The sequence below is a fragment of the Muscardinus avellanarius genome (genome assembly GCF_963383645.1).
Source record: "Muscardinus avellanarius genome assembly, chromosome: 18".
In the NCBI taxonomy this organism is placed as follows: Eukaryota; Metazoa; Chordata; class Mammalia; order Rodentia; family Gliridae; genus Muscardinus; species Muscardinus avellanarius.
In genome coordinates this window covers 41,184,876-41,199,455 of record NC_137804.1, presented here as the reverse complement: position 1 = coordinate 41,199,455, position 14,580 = coordinate 41,184,876, and the positions used below count along the sequence as shown (strand labels likewise).

Here is a 14,580-nt window from a genome sequence, read left to right as displayed (position 1 = left end):
CGAGGCCGGCTTCAGCAACCCAGTGAGGCCCTCTGCAACTTAAGTGAGACATTGTTTAAAAAAAAAGATAGGGCTGAGGGTGGGCCATGGAGGTAGAATTCCCCTGAGTTCAATGAGAGAGAGAGAGAGAGAGAGAGAGAGAGAGAGAGAGAGAGAGAGAGAGAGAGAGAGAGAGAGAAGCAACCTGGGGCTTCAAGAGTCAGAGATTCATAGATGGGACACCCCAGGTTAGAGACCCAGCCAAGGCAGGTGGCTATCCAGAGACCGGAGACCAGCACCTGGGACCCTGAAGAGAACAGACCAGAGACCAAACCCCCCAGGACCAGGCTGCCCAGTGGGCGGAGGCCGCGAGGCGCCCAGACCCCTTTGGAGGAGGAGGCTGGGCTTGTGTCCCTAGGGGAGGCTCCGAGACTTGCAGACAGGTGGGCCGCCGTTCAGGCCCAGGCCTTAAGGACCAGGCCGAGAGGGAGGACTTTTCTGGGTGCCTACGGAGGGCTGGGAGGGTCTGGGACTCTAGGGTCCCCTCCCCCGGGCAGGGTCGGGCAGGGTCGGGCAGGGTCCGCTCCTCGGCGCCGTCACAGCCCCCTCCCAACCTCCCCGGGAGACTCATGCTGCCTTATTCCCCTCCCTCCTGCCCCGCCCCCAATGCGGCTGACAGATGATCGTAAGTAGAGGCCCGGCTGTCCGTCTGTCTGTCCGTCCGCTCTGTGTCTGGACTCGGCCCACCGTGTGGCTGCACCCCTCCCCCGGCGCCCCCTCCCTCCCCACCGGCCCTCCCGCCAAGATGTGCCTGTGTCTGTCTGGGGCGGGGCATGGGGAGGGCGGGGCCTGCGGGAGGGAGACCACGCCCCGCCCCGCCCCGCGGCGTGGAGGGGTCGCGCCCTCCTTCCCTTTCACTTGGAATCCACCCGCGCTCCCAGGCTCAGGGGCCAACAGTGTACCTGGGTCTCCCCCCAAAACTATAAAGAGGTGCAAAGCCAAGGGTCCCTCTGTGCCTCCTTTCGGGCCCCCTCCCCAGAATGAAAGCTTTCTCCACCTGGACCCCGGCTCTGCTGCGGGGATGGGCGGGGGGAGCCGGCCTCCCCGACGTCTCGAAGTCCAGACACCCGGAGATGTTCCTCCGCCCCCTGCACCCGTCCGCCCACGACCACCCTCACAGGCCCTGCTGAGCCCCAGACACACGGCTGGCCGGCGGGAGGCGGGGTGTGGCTTTCCTGCCTGGTAGACACGGGGTCAGATCTCAGCCGGTCGCTCTCTTCGTGGTCTTGGAAAATCACTTCACCTCTGACCTCCATTTCCTGCTGGGGTTCCCTGCCAGCCAGCTCTCCAAGGGCCGAGCAAGGTCCAGGGCGGAGGTCAGAGTCTGCCCGTCCCTGGGGCGCGGGGAGCGGTGGTGCTTCGGGATGTAATGAGCTCAGCGCGGCTGCGCATGCCCGTATCCCCAGTACTCGGGAGGCTGAGACAGCAGAACCCCAAGTTCAAGGCCAGCCTCAGCAACTTAACAGCACCCTATTTTAAAATAAAACTAAATAGGGCCGGGGGCATAGCACCGAGGTAAACGCTCCTGGGTTCAGGCCCCCATAGCGCGCACACAGAAACATTTCTAAGCGCTCACCTCCTCAATGGGACCAGCTGGGGGTCTTTGACTGGAGCTACTGGGTGGCAGCGCAGCCAGGCGTGGGTGATCCACGTGTAGGCAGAAAGATGAAGGAAGCCACGGTTATCAATGAGTCCGGATACACCCGGCCTTCATGACAGCCCCTGAGCCAGGCGGATGTCATACCCATACTGTCGCGGGCTCAAGGTCACAGAGTACAGCAAAGTCCAGATTCCAGCTCAGGTCTGTGTGAGTCTGGAGCCTGTTCACTGTCCTGGCGACCCAAGAACCGAGAGCCAGACGGGGTGAGGCCGAGACGGGAGGATCACAGGTTTAGGTCAGCCTCGGCAACTCAGCAAGACCCTCTTTCAAAATAAAAGATAAAAGCCAGGCGCGGTGGCGCACGCTTGTCATCCCAGTCCTTGGGAGGCTGAGACAGAAGGATCGCGGTTTGAGGCCGGCCTCAGTTACTTAGTGAGGCTCTCTGCAACTTAATGAGACCCTGGTTTAAAATAAAGAATTTTTAAAAATAAAGGCTGGGGGTGTAGCTCGGAGGTAGAATGCCCCTGGGTTCCATCCTCAGACTCGCAAAAATAATAAGTAAATAAATAAATAAATAAATAATAAATAAATAAAAGATTTAAAAAGGGTCGGGGGTATAGCTGGGAGGTGGAATGGCCCTGGGTTCAATCCCCGGCACCACTAAAATAATCAGCCAGCCAGCCAGGGGCCTCCTGCGGACCTGACTGTCCTCCTTGCGGACTTTCCTCCCGGCTCTCGGGCTCCGTCTCTCTCTCTGTGTCTCTGCCTCTGTCTCCCCCTCCGTCTCCTGTCTCTCTGGCCCCCTCAACCTCCATGCAAACCGGCACGCCCCCCTGCAGTGTAGACCCCCGCGAGCGCCCCGCGCTGCGGCCCTTCGGGCGGATCACCTGTGACGTTGTCTCTGCAGGGCACCCTCTTGAGAAAGCATGGCAAGGGACTAGAAAAGGTAACGGAGCCTCGTGTCGCGCCGCGCCGTGCCGTCCGCGCGTGAGTGTGTGGTGTGTCCGTGCGGCCAGCAGGGGGCGCAGGGGGCGGCGCGAGCCCGCGCAGCCCGAGGCAGAGCTAGGGTGGGCCGGGCAGGCGGCCCGGGAGACAGACACTTTCCACGGGGGGGTGGTCGCAGCCGGGCGTGCAGCGGAGCCGCAGCTTTGGGGACGAGGGTCGTGGGCCCCTCAGCCAGCCAGTTCTTTTTGGGGGGGCACGTTCGATGTGCTAGGCACCGTGTACATGTGTGTTCATCCATGTGGGTGCACGTGTGTGTGTGGGTGGACTGTGTGGTGGTGCACACCTATGTAAGTCTTTAGGAAACGCACTCGCGTGTGTCAGCGAGTGAGTTCCACTCCTGTTTCCGTGTCGGTCTAAGTATACGCGTGCACTTTCTGCACGCCCGTGACGGTCTGGGTGTGTGTCTGTGTGTCGGGTGAACTTGCAGATTAAACGTCTTTGTAGGAGTCGGGTGTGATGGCACACGCCTGTAATCCCTTGTGCTCGAGAAGCTGAGACAGGAAGGTCGCAGGTTCAAGGCCAGCCTCAGCAACTTAGAGACCCTTGTTTCAAAATAGGAAAAAAAGAAGCCGGGCATAGTGGCACACGTGTGTAACCCCAGTACTTGGGAGGCTGAGACCGGAGGATCACAGGCCTGCGGTCAGCCTCAGTTACTAAGTGAGGCCCTCCGCAACTTAGCGAGACTCTATTTCTAAATAAAGAATAAAATATAGGGCTGGGGGTGTAGCTCAGAGGTAGATGCCCCTGGGTTCAATCCCCAGTACTGCAAAAAATAAAAAATAAAAATAAATAAATAAAAATAAAAATAAAAACAGGGCAAAGGTGTATCTCAGAGATAGAATGCCCCTGGGTTTGACTCTCATTACACACACACACACAAAAAAGTCTTTGTAGGGTCAAGCCTCCGGAGCAAGGCTCGGGGGCTGAGGCCGAGAGACCGGAGCCCTCTCTCTCCTCCCCTCTCCGCCAGGGCCCGTGCGGGGCAGGCTGGCTGGGGGGCCAGGCACCTGTCCGCAGGGGACGGGGTAGTTGCAGCTTTTCGGGGTGCTTCCAGAATGTGCCAACGGTAGAATCTGCCTCCAAGCCCCCACCTGGGGACCAGGAGACGGTGTCTGGCTGGGGAGGGGCGGCCTTAGATCCAGGCACCGGGAAGGAGCTCGGGGTGGGTGCTGGGACCGTGCTTGAGGGGCGGGGGGTCCTGCTCCGTGCCCCCAGCAGACGCCAGCGCGCTGACCTCCGCCTGATTCTCTCCACAGGGCAGGGTGAAATTGCCAAGCCACTCAGATGTAAGCCTCTCGCCGTCTGTGTGGCTTCCCCGCCCCGCGCCCCCCTCCGGGTGGGGCGCTCCGTGACCCTGTCTGTGGTTCTTCCTTTGTCTGTCTGGCGTGTTCGTGGGGTGGGGGTGGCGGTGGGCAGGGCGTAGGGTGCCCTGGGACCCCTGCCCCCCGGCGGGCACAGCAAGGCCGGCGGGGCTCCTGGCGCCCCCGCAGTCGGGCTCCTGGCGAGCTGGGGACCCGCCTCAGCGACCACAGCCAGACGCAGAAAGGGCGCTGATCACTGGTTAATGTCTGCCTAGTGTGTTCGAGGCCCTGGGTCCCACCCCCAGCACCCAAACCCAAAAAATCCCCCTGGAAGTGGGCCCCACCGCACCTCGCCCCACGCGGGACCCCCAGACCAAGCGAAGATGCGGACCCCAGGTAGCCAGGGAGGACACAAGGCCAGAGGTGGTGGGGAGGCCGAGGTCGCCGGCACAGGGACGAGGAGGCCACGCGTGGCCTCCAGAGGGCTCCTCCCGCCCTAGCGCGCCCTTGTTCTCGAGGGGAATTGAGGAGCACAGGGCCAGCCGCAGGGAGGACCCGATTCCCCCATCCAGAGGGGCAGACGGAGGCTCAGAGGGGCTCAGGAACTTGCCAGGGCCACACAGCAGAGCCGGGACTTGAACCCACGCCCACCTGGCTTGCAGAGCCGCGACCACGTGGCCATCTTGGGGGTGTCTGTCTGAGGGACAGCGGGGGAGGGGTGGGGAGGCTCTTCCTGTTAGAGGTCAGGCTAACCACCCCCTGCCAGGTTATAGGGCGTGACCCCGGGGGATGGGCCTGGGGGGGGAATTCACCACTGTCATTTCCCAAGACCCAGCCCCCTCCCCCCGCCATCTGGGGCCCCCACCCACTGTCCCCCCAGCTCAGCCACCCTGCCTCTCCTCTGTCCAGAAGTTGGGGGTCCCCAGGGGCAGGCCCCCTCCTCCTCAGCTCTTCCTGGGTCTCCAGAACTCTCTCTGGGACACAGCCGCCACCCTGCCAGAACCTTTGGACAAATACCCAGCTGGCATCCAGGGCTGGGGCATCACCCGGGTGGCTGGGCACCGCGTGGCAGGACCCACCCTCACCCCAGCCACGTCTGTTGCTACCCGCAGGGTACCCAGATGATCTTCAATGCAGCCAAGGAGCTGGGCCAGCTGTCCAAGCTCAAGGTAAGGAGAGAGGGGCGGGCGGGTCCTGCGTAGAGGTCCGAGGCAGTGACTACCCTGTGGACTCAAGGGACAGGAAGCCCACTCACTGACTTAAGCACAGTTAATTTATCTGCTTCAGTGTGTCGGGAAGGTGTGCATGATCAGCTTCGGGTATGGCTTGATCAAGGGTACAAATCCCTTCATCCAAAAATATGTCTGGGGCGCTGGCACATGCCGGGCGCAGGGCAGGGAGAGACAGACCGAGAGGCCAAGGCCTCAAGGGTTAACAAGGATGAGACCCACGGACAGAGCCCGCTCGCTCCCCCCTTTCTCCCTCCATCCAGGACCACATGGTGCGAGAGGAAGCCAAGAGCTTGACCCCGAAGCAGTGTGCAGTGGTGGAGCTAGCCCTGGACACCATCAAGGTGAGCGGCCGCTGCCCAGGGAGTGGTGCGGACACGCCGGCCAGCCACTCGGTGTGAACCCTCTGCTTTCCGTCCAGCTGGCCTTAAGGGGGGCACAGCTGGTACAAAGTCCTCAGCCTTAAGGTCAGGCCTGCGGTGGGGAAGGGTGGGGCCTGGGGCAGCCCTAGGAGGGCGCAGTGCTCTCCGCAGGAGGGTGGGGAAGAGGCTGGAAGAGAGCAGTGGGCTTGGGAGGCTGAGGCAGGAGGATTGCAGGTTCAAGGCCAGCCCCAGCAACTTAGCAAGAGCCTGTTTCAAAATTAAAAAAACAAAACAAAACATGAAAGAGCTGAGGATATAGTTTAGAGATAGAATGAGTGCCCTGGGTTTAATCCCCAGCACCAAAAAATAAATAAAATAATATAGGGCGGGGGGGCTGCCCACGAGTGGGCTCAGCTGGTACAAAGGCCCTGAGGCCGGGAGCCGGCGCTGGCCTAGGCTGGCCTCACCTCCCGATGGCGTTCCCCACAGCAATACTTCCACGCGGGGGGTGTGGGCCTCAAGAAGACCTTCCTGGAGAAGAGCCCCGACCTGCAGTCCCTGCGCTACGCCCTGTCCCTCTACACGCAGGCCACCGACCTGCTTATTAAGACTTTCGTGCAGACGCAGGCTGCCCAAGGTGAGAGGCACGCCCAGAGCTGTCGGATCGACCTGGGGGCGGGGCTTCTCATCTGGGGGGCGGGGAGTGATTGACAGTTCCTAGAGGTAGGACCCTGGACGGCAGAGGGCCACAAGGTGGCTGTCATCCCCTGCGGAATCCGTGCCGTCCTGGGACGAGGAGTGGTTGACAGCTGGGGAGGAACCCGGACGCCGGGGTCCCGCGGGGAGTGATTGACAGCTCTGGGGGAGGGCAGCTGGGGTGATTGACAGCTCGGAATGGGCGGGATCTTGGGGGTTGGAGATAAGGAGAGATTGACAGCTCCTGGGGCCAGACCCTACCCCATGGGGTGTCCGTGGGGGTGGGGTGATGACGTCAAGGCCGTGGAGGTCTCCAGGGGCGGGGCCTCTGGGGTGCCGGGGCTGGGAATGATTGACAGCTCCGGGCGGGGCCGAGGCCGCGGGAGGGCGTTCCTGTGTCTCCAGTTCTCTCTCCCTCTGTCCTTCGCTTCTGTCCCTGTCCCTCCTGCGCTCACAGCAGCTGGGGCTGGGGGGCAGGACTCCGGAGACTCGGGGCCCCTCCCTGGGGACCCACTGCTCAACGGCGCAGAGAAGCCCCCGCCGGGCTGCGACCCCGGGGAGAGTTGCCGGCCCCCAGCCCTGCTGCTGTCGGCGTCCCTGGAGTTCCCGAGCGGGAGGCTGTCCGTCCGTCCGTCCGTCCGTCCGTCCGTCGTGTGCAGCTGACGTTTTTCTCTCTCTCTCTCTCTTGTTCCCCTCTGGCTCGCTGCCCCTCCGCGCCTCCCCTGCCCGCCGCACCCCTCCCTGTCCTGTCCTCTCCTCTCGCTCGCTGCCCCCCCCCAATTAGTCCATGGTGGAAAGGGGACTAGGTTTACTCTTAGTGAAGACATTTATCCTGAGAAGGGTACGTGCTCTGCCGCCGCCCGCCCGGTGCCCGGTGCCTGCGCCCCTCCCGGCCCGGCTAGTAAAGGCCCGTCCTTCCCTCCGAGCCGGGCCGGCCGAGGGCGAGGGGAAGGACGGCTCGCTGGCTCCACAAGGGGAAGGAGGACCAACCCAGGGGGATCGAGTCTCCGGGGACCCTCCGAGCCGGACCCGGGTCCCCAGACCTTGCTGCCTTGGGGTCGCAGCCGCTCAGACCCCGAGGCAGGCTTTCGCGCTGGGCAGGAGCCCGGCCCGGCCTGGGCGGCTCACCTGTAAAGTGCGGCCACCCCACCCCACTTCACAGCCTTGCTTGGGGCATTAGAAGAAATTATGTTGAGCGCAATTCTGGGCGCCAGTACGCTTGGAGAGATAGGCACTACTGTTACCTTCCACACCACAAGCCAGACCCTTGCCACGTGTTTCTTGGGAGCCTCAAGAAGGCCTGGCGGCCCCTGAGGGTGGCCGTCATTCCACACGTGACCAGGCTGACCGCCAAGTGTCTTCTCGCCCACGGGGGGCCCGGGACTCGGGCAGCGGGTGTGGGGCTGGGGGACGCGCAGGTCCATGAAAGTCCCTTCCCTGTGGAGCCAGCACGGTGGGACGGGGCCTCGCGCTGCCCCTCCCCCTTCTTACTAGCCTTGGCCTTGGTCTGACCTCTGACCTGACCCCCCACTCTAACGCCCGGCATCCCAGTTTGGCCCGGATTGAGCTTGCTATTGAGGCATCAGCCATGGGGAGGGGAGGCTGAGCATGTGTCTGGTGGGGAGGGTGCCTGAGGCAGAGGAAGGCAGCCTGGGCAGGGGCGGGCAGCCAGAGGGGCACCTGCCCCGGTGCGGGGGGTGCTGGGCTTCTCAGGCCCCTCCACGCCACTTCCTGTCCAGTGCCAGGTAACCTGGATCAACCTGTAACCGACCCCGCTCTCCCCCACCCTGTCCCTGTGCATGGGTGCTCCAGGAGGAGGGAGCTGCCTGGGGGGCCGGGGAGGGGCTCAGTGGGTGCTGGCGGCCACAGGTCCACAGGCCCAGCAGGATGTCCTCCCGAGACACCGTAGGATGGGCACCGGGACTGGCACAGGAACACTGCAGACAGCTATAGTGGCTAGGAAAAGCAGCGCCCATCACCCAACCCAAGCAGACGATGAAATTTGTGGGCTCAGAAACCAAAGGATGAGGGGGTGGGCAGCACGACCACGGGGTCCAGAGTCTCCGGTGGGCAGCCGCCTCACCGGGCAGGGGCGGCCTCGCCAGCTCCACCAGCGGCGCGGGCTCCTTTGTGTGTGTGTGGGGGGAGGAGCCTAGGGATTGAGCCCAGGGCCGTCCTACCTCCAAACTACACTCCTAGTTCTATTTTATTTTTTAAGTACTGGGGATGGAACCCAGGGGCAGTCTACCTCCGAGCTACACCCCCAGCCCTATTTTTTAATCTTTTCATTTTTTGAAACCGGGTCTCACTGAGTTGCAGAGGGCCTCCCTAAGTAGCTGAGGCTGTCCGCGAACCGCGATCCTCTGGTTTCCGCCTCCCGAATGCTGGGATGACCAGCGTGCCCACCACGCCCTGCCTATATTTTTATTGTTTTGAAACAGGGTCTTGCTAGGTGGATGAGAATCTCCTGCTTTCTAAGGCTGACCTTGAACCTGTGATTCTCCTGTTCAGCTTCCCAAATACTAGGATTAGAGGTGTGGGCCATCATGCCTGGCTTACTTTTTATTTTGTTTTATTTACTTATTTATTTTTGGTACTGGGGATTGAATCCAAGCACATTCTACCTCTGAGCTTTTTTGTTTTTGTTTTTTACAAGTATTGGGGATGGAACCCAGGAGCAGTCTACCTCCGAGATACACCCCCAGCCCTATATTTTATTCTTTATTTTGAATTTTGAAAGAGGGTCTCACTAAATTGCGGAGGGCCTCACTAAGTAGCTGAAGCTGACTGAACCCAGATCCTCCTGTCTCGGCCTCCCAAATGCTGGGATTACAAGTGTGCACCACCATGCCCAGTCTTATTTTTATTTTGTTTGTTTATTTATTTATTTATTTATTTTTGCGGGTCTGGGGGTGGAAGCCAGGGGTATTTGACCTCCGAGCTACACCCCCTGCCCTGATTTTTATTCTTTATTTTGAAACAGGGTCTCACTAAATTGCAGAGGGCCTCACTAAGTAGCTGAGGCTGTCTGTGAACCGTGATCCTCCCATCTCAGCCTCCTGAATGCTGGGATTACAAGCGTGCGCCACCGCGCCCGGCTTCTTATTTTTATTTTGAAATGCTGTCACCTCCAGTCCTTTATTTTTATTTTGAAAGTGTCTCATTAAGTTGCTGAGGCTGGCCTTGAATTTACCATCCTCCTGTCTCAGCCTCCCAAGTCCTGGGATTATAGGCCTGTACCACTGCCAGGCTGCAAAAAGTTACAGCCAGGGTCCCATGCCCAACTTCTATTGGCCCATCGTAGGCCACATGACTATGAGGAGCCAATCACTGCAACTGTAGGCATGGAACGCACTGATTGGACAGCTGCGGGTCCTTTAGCTCCCTATGTGAGCTGGAAGGTCAGAAGCCAAGGTGGGAAAGTTTCTCAATAGAAATTTGAAAATCTTTATTAGGAGGGGTCTGGGGCACCAGGTGTGGTGGCGCACCCTTGTAATCCTAGTACTTGGGAGGCTGAGACAGGAGGATTGCAGGCTCGAAGCCAGCCTCCGTAACCTTGTGAGGCTTTCGGCAACCTAGTGAGACCCTGTTTCCAATTAGAAAATAAAAGAGGGCTGGGGGTATAGCCTGGAGGTATAAGGCCCCTGGGTTCCATCTCCAGTAACACACACACACACACACACACACACACACACACACACACACACACACACGGTAATACAGCAGGGAAAATAAGATGCCCTACCAAACCATCACTGCGGAAGGGATGAGGGTTCCGGGTCGGAGATCCCAGGGTTGAAGGAACAGGGAGGCGCCCTGGAGGCGGAGGCGCCTGGCCTGAGGCGGGAGAGGGACACTGCAGATCACACAAAGGACGCCGATTATCTTGGAGTGGGGCGGGGACCACGGGAGGGTTTTGAGCAGAGGCTGGTGCCCTGAGAGCAGCCGAGAGTGGAAACAGGGAGACCAGAGACAGTCTCTGCCACGGCCCAGGAGTGGCTAGCACGGAGGATGGGCACCCGGGGAGCGTGGCCTGGTGTTAGCCAAGAGGGGAGACGGGCACAGAGGCCAGGGCACAAGACGTGAGAGAAGTCTGAGTCGTGACAGCAGGGCAGTCAGGGGAAGGAGAGACGGGAAGGCGGCCACCCGAGGTTCCCACGGCACTGACGCAGCGGGCCCAGAACCCGGGCTCGGGCTCGCAGGACACCTGCCTCCCGGCCCCCTCCGGGGCCTCCCTGCAGGGCTGAAGACCTGGGGCCGCCAGCACTGGGGTGGGCGGGGTGGGGTGACCCGGGTCCCCCCCGTGGGTGAGAGCAGGGCTGGCAGCAAGCTCCTGCCCTGTCCACTCAGGCTCCGGCGTAGAAGACCCCGTGGGTGAAGTGTCCGTTCACGTCGAGCTGTTCACTCATCCGGGAACCGCCGAGCAGAAGGTCACAGTGAAGGGTGAGTCGGGACTGTCCATGAAGATGGGACGCACTCGGACGGCTCAGGAAAGCTGTTCAGCGGATCTTAGCACTTAAAAGTGCAACCGCGGGGTCACGGCTGTGCCTAGCAGTGCATTCATACCACCCGGTCCCTATTTTCCTTTGATTAACCTTTTTATTTTGGGGTGCTGAGGATTGAACCCGGGGGCATGCTACCTCCAAGCTGCCTCCGTAGCCCCATTTTTAATTTTGAAGCAAGGTTTCACTAGGTTGATGAAAGACTCACTATTTGCTGAGGCTGTCCTCAAACTTGCAATCCTCTTATCTTAGCCTCCCAAGTCCTGGGGTTACAAGCTTGTGCCACCACGCCTGGCTCCTTTTATTAACTTTTTTTTTTTTTTTTTTTTTTGGTGGTACTGGGGTTCCTCGAAGCCCTTCTATCTCCGGGCTACACTCCCAGACCTATTTTTTATTTTTTATTTGGAAACAGGGTCTCTTAAGCCAGCGAGGCTGGCTCGAACCAGTGTGATCCTCCTGTCTCTGCCTCCCAAACGTGGGGATTACAAGCGTGCACCACGCCCGGCTTTTATTAACTTTAAAAAAAGCTTTTAGGCCGGGCGTGGTGGCGCATTTGTAATCCCAGCACTTGGGAGGCTGAGACAGGAGGATCGCATAGGTTCGAAGCCAGCCTCAGCTACTTAGTGAGACCCTGCTTCCAAATAAAGTATAAAATAGGTCTGAGAGTATAGCCCGGAGGTAGAAAAAAAGCCCCTGGGTTCCACCCCCAGTACCACACACACACACACACACACACACACACACACACACACACACACACACACACAAACAACAAATTAAAATAAAAAAGCTTTTAACGAGAACAAAACTCGGGCTGTTGCAACTCCGACAGTGGTGGCCGCCAACGACCTCAAGTGGCAGACCTCGGGCATCTTCCGGCCGTTCATCGAGGTCAACATCATCGGGCCCCAGCTCAGCGACAAGAAGCGCAAGTTCGCCACCAAGTCCAAGAACAACAGCTGGGCCCCCAAGTACAACGAGAGCTTCCAGTTGTGAGTGGGGCTGGTGGGGGCGTGGGGAGAGCGAGGGGCATGCTGGGAGCCTCAGCCGGGAGAGAAGGCCGCATCCCAGGGCGGGTCACTGGAAGAGTGCCTGGGGACAGGGTGGGAGGGTGCCAGGGTGGCCCCCTCCGCGCCTCCGGGGGCGTGGCTGGAGGGAGGGGCGGGCCCACCTGGGGCGGGGCTGGGGTCGCTTGGAGGCGGGGCTACAGAAGCTGCAGGGGCCCCGGCTGAGGGGTGGGCAGCGGGAGTGGAGCCTGGCTGGGGGGCCAGCTGGAGGCTGGGGCTGACCCATCTGGGGCCCGGCTGGAGGATGGGCCAGGTGGCTGAGGACGGGGTGGACCCCGTGGGGGCGTGGCTTTCGGCCGCCTGGGCGTGGCTGAGAGCCACGGGCGTGACCACAGGGTGGGTGGGGCTGCCTGGGCGTGGCTAAGGAGAGTCAGGGCGTGGCTGAGTCGGGGCGTGGCCTCCGGGTGGGCGTGACTACCTGGGCGTGGCTAAGGAGAGTCGGGGCGTGGCCTCCGGTGGGCGTGGCTGCCTGGGCGTGGCCACGGGGCTTCCACCCGGGCCTGCGCGTCCTCACGCGCTCTCCCCCGCAGCACGCTGAGCGCGGACGCGGGCCCCGAGTGCTACGAGCTGCAGGTGTGCGTCAAGGACTACTGCTTCGCGCGCGAGGACCGCACGGTGGGGCTGGCCGTGCTGCAGCTGCGCGAGCTGGCCCAGCGCGGGAGCGCCGCCTGCTGGCTGCCGCTCGGCCGCCGCATCCACATGGACGACACGGGCCTCACGGTGCTGCGCATCCTCTCGCAGCGCAGCAACGACGAGGTGGCCAAGGAGTTCGTCAAGCTCAAGTCGGACACGCGCTCCGCCGAGGAGGGCGGCGCGGCGCCTGCGCAGTAGCGCGGGGCGGGAGGCGCAGTGCGCCTGCGCCGAGCGCGGGCGGGCGGGGCTGGCGCTGGCTCCGCCCCCGAGGGCCTCCGGGTTCCGAGATGCGGTGGGCGGCGCCTGCGCGCCAATTTCACTTCTCCCTCCGGGGAATCGAGCGGACGAGGCCCCGCCCCCTCGGGAGGTCACGTGCTGGGCGCGAGGAAGGAAGAAGCCACATCCCCTACTTGAGGCCACGCCCCGCCATCTAAGGGGCCTTTTGAGCTGGGAGGAAGGGAGGCCCGTCCCCGTGGAGGGGGCCACGTCCCGGGGCTCTGGACCGGGAGGCTCTGCCTCTTGTCCCCTGGAAAAGCCATAGCGGGTCCCAAGTCCCTGGGGCCCGAGACCAATTGCCAAGCGTGAAACTCAGCTCCCCGGAGGGGCAGGCCCTGGGCAGGAGGTGGGCTCCCGGAGCGCCCCTCGGGTGGGTAAGGGGCTGGGGCCGGCGGACCGGCGGCCCTTTTGATGTTCGTGCAAAAAAATAAGTCGGGGAGGGGGCGGGGATTTCAAAAGCACATGCGCCCTCGGGCGCCCAAACCCTGGGGTTGAGGGCTGGTTGTGGGGCACCTGCGCTGCCCGCACCCCTTTGCTCTGGGTGTGCCAACCCTTCTCACCCCACGCATCAGTCCTCATAACGTTCAACGCACCCATTTGACAGATGGCAGGCCCAGAGAAGGGCGTGAGGCCAGGTGGACGTGCTGCGCCCGCCCCAGGCCCAGGTCTTAGGCCTCCCCCCCGAGGCGCCATGTGCCCCCCGCCTGCTGCCCCCGCAACGTCCTGGTCCTCAGCCCTTTCTCCTGCGACCCCAGGGGGGTGCCCTGGGAACTCCTGACCTCCCACCAAAAAAGAGTGAGGATTTGGGGTGACCCAGGCTCCCTCAGCCCCTTCTTCCTTTCCCCAAATTCTCCAGGCAGGAAAGAATAGAAAGAGACCAGAAACTAGGGTGTGTGTGTGTGTGTGTGTGCGCGCGCAGACAGCTCAGAGCCTAGTCTCCACCTCCTCCCTCCGTCCATCCATTTATTCAAACAGGCCACAGGGCGCTGGTGCCCAGGTGGGGCTCGTGCCCGCGGGAAGCTCTTCCCTCAGGCAGCAGATTGGGCTAAATTGGCGGGACATTTAGCTCGGCCAGATGAGATCTTTGAGCCCCTGGGTTCAGTCCTCATCTACTGCAAAAATAAAAAAGATAAATTTTGTCCTTAGACGACACCAGGGCCTCTGGGTACAGTTGTTCCGCTTGTGCACCGCCTGGGGCTTCAGCATCATCTCAGGCCCAGTGCAGATCATAGACGCCGAGTGTTAATGTTTAAGGGCGCCGGGCGTGGTGGCGCACACTTGTCATCCCCGCGCTTGGGAGGCTGAGACAGGAGGATCGCGCAGGTTTGAAGCCAGCCTCGGCTACTGAGGGAGGCTCTCAGCAACTTAGTGAGACCCTGTTTCCAAATAGAATATAAAATAGGGCTGGGAGCATAGCCCGGAGGTAGAAAGCGCCTGGGTTCCACCCCCAGCACCCCACACACAAAAGGTGATGGCCTTTCTGACATGCTTCAGAGTGCTGTATCCCCTAAAGTTAGGCAGGTTCAGGGGACTGGACCCTGGACCTGCGGCTGGATGCAGTTCACATACAGATCTGGGGGGCTTCTGAGGGGCAAGGGGAGCCTCCAGTACATGGATTGAGGGGTACATTTGAAATTTTCAGATTTAGGATGCCAGGCGGTGTGGAACACACCTATCATCCCACTACTTGGGAGGCTGAGACAGGAGGAGCGCAGGTTTGAGGCCAGCCTCAGCAGCTTAGAACCAGTTTCAAAATAAAAAGGGCTAAGGGTGCAGCTGAGGAGTAGAATGCTCCGGAGCTCAATCTACAGTCCAGAGAGAGAGAGAAAGAAGAACTGCGTGTGGGTGGCGGTGGCGGATGTTGGTAACA

General features: G+C 61.1%; 1 protein-coding gene across 1 annotated transcript in view; it reads left to right on the top strand.

Moving 5' to 3' along the window:
• Positions 1-12,632, top strand: part of UNC13A (unc-13 homolog A) — a gene marked incomplete at both ends in the record, with an annotated part of 59,014 nt that extends 46,382 nt beyond the window's left edge. Inside the window, 8 exons of the mRNA XM_080715427.1 lie at positions 2,547-2,585; positions 3,901-3,930; positions 5,058-5,114; positions 5,438-5,518; positions 6,026-6,173; positions 10,583-10,675; positions 11,567-11,726; positions 12,332-12,632. Coding sequence (XP_080571553.1) covers positions 2,547-2,585; positions 3,901-3,930; positions 5,058-5,114; positions 5,438-5,518; positions 6,026-6,173; positions 10,583-10,675; positions 11,567-11,726; positions 12,332-12,632 — 909 coding nt within the window. The remainder of the gene's footprint in view (positions 1-2,546; positions 2,586-3,900; positions 3,931-5,057; positions 5,115-5,437; positions 5,519-6,025; positions 6,174-10,582; positions 10,676-11,566; positions 11,727-12,331) is intronic.
• Between the last annotated feature and the right edge of the window lie 1,948 nt (positions 12,633-14,580).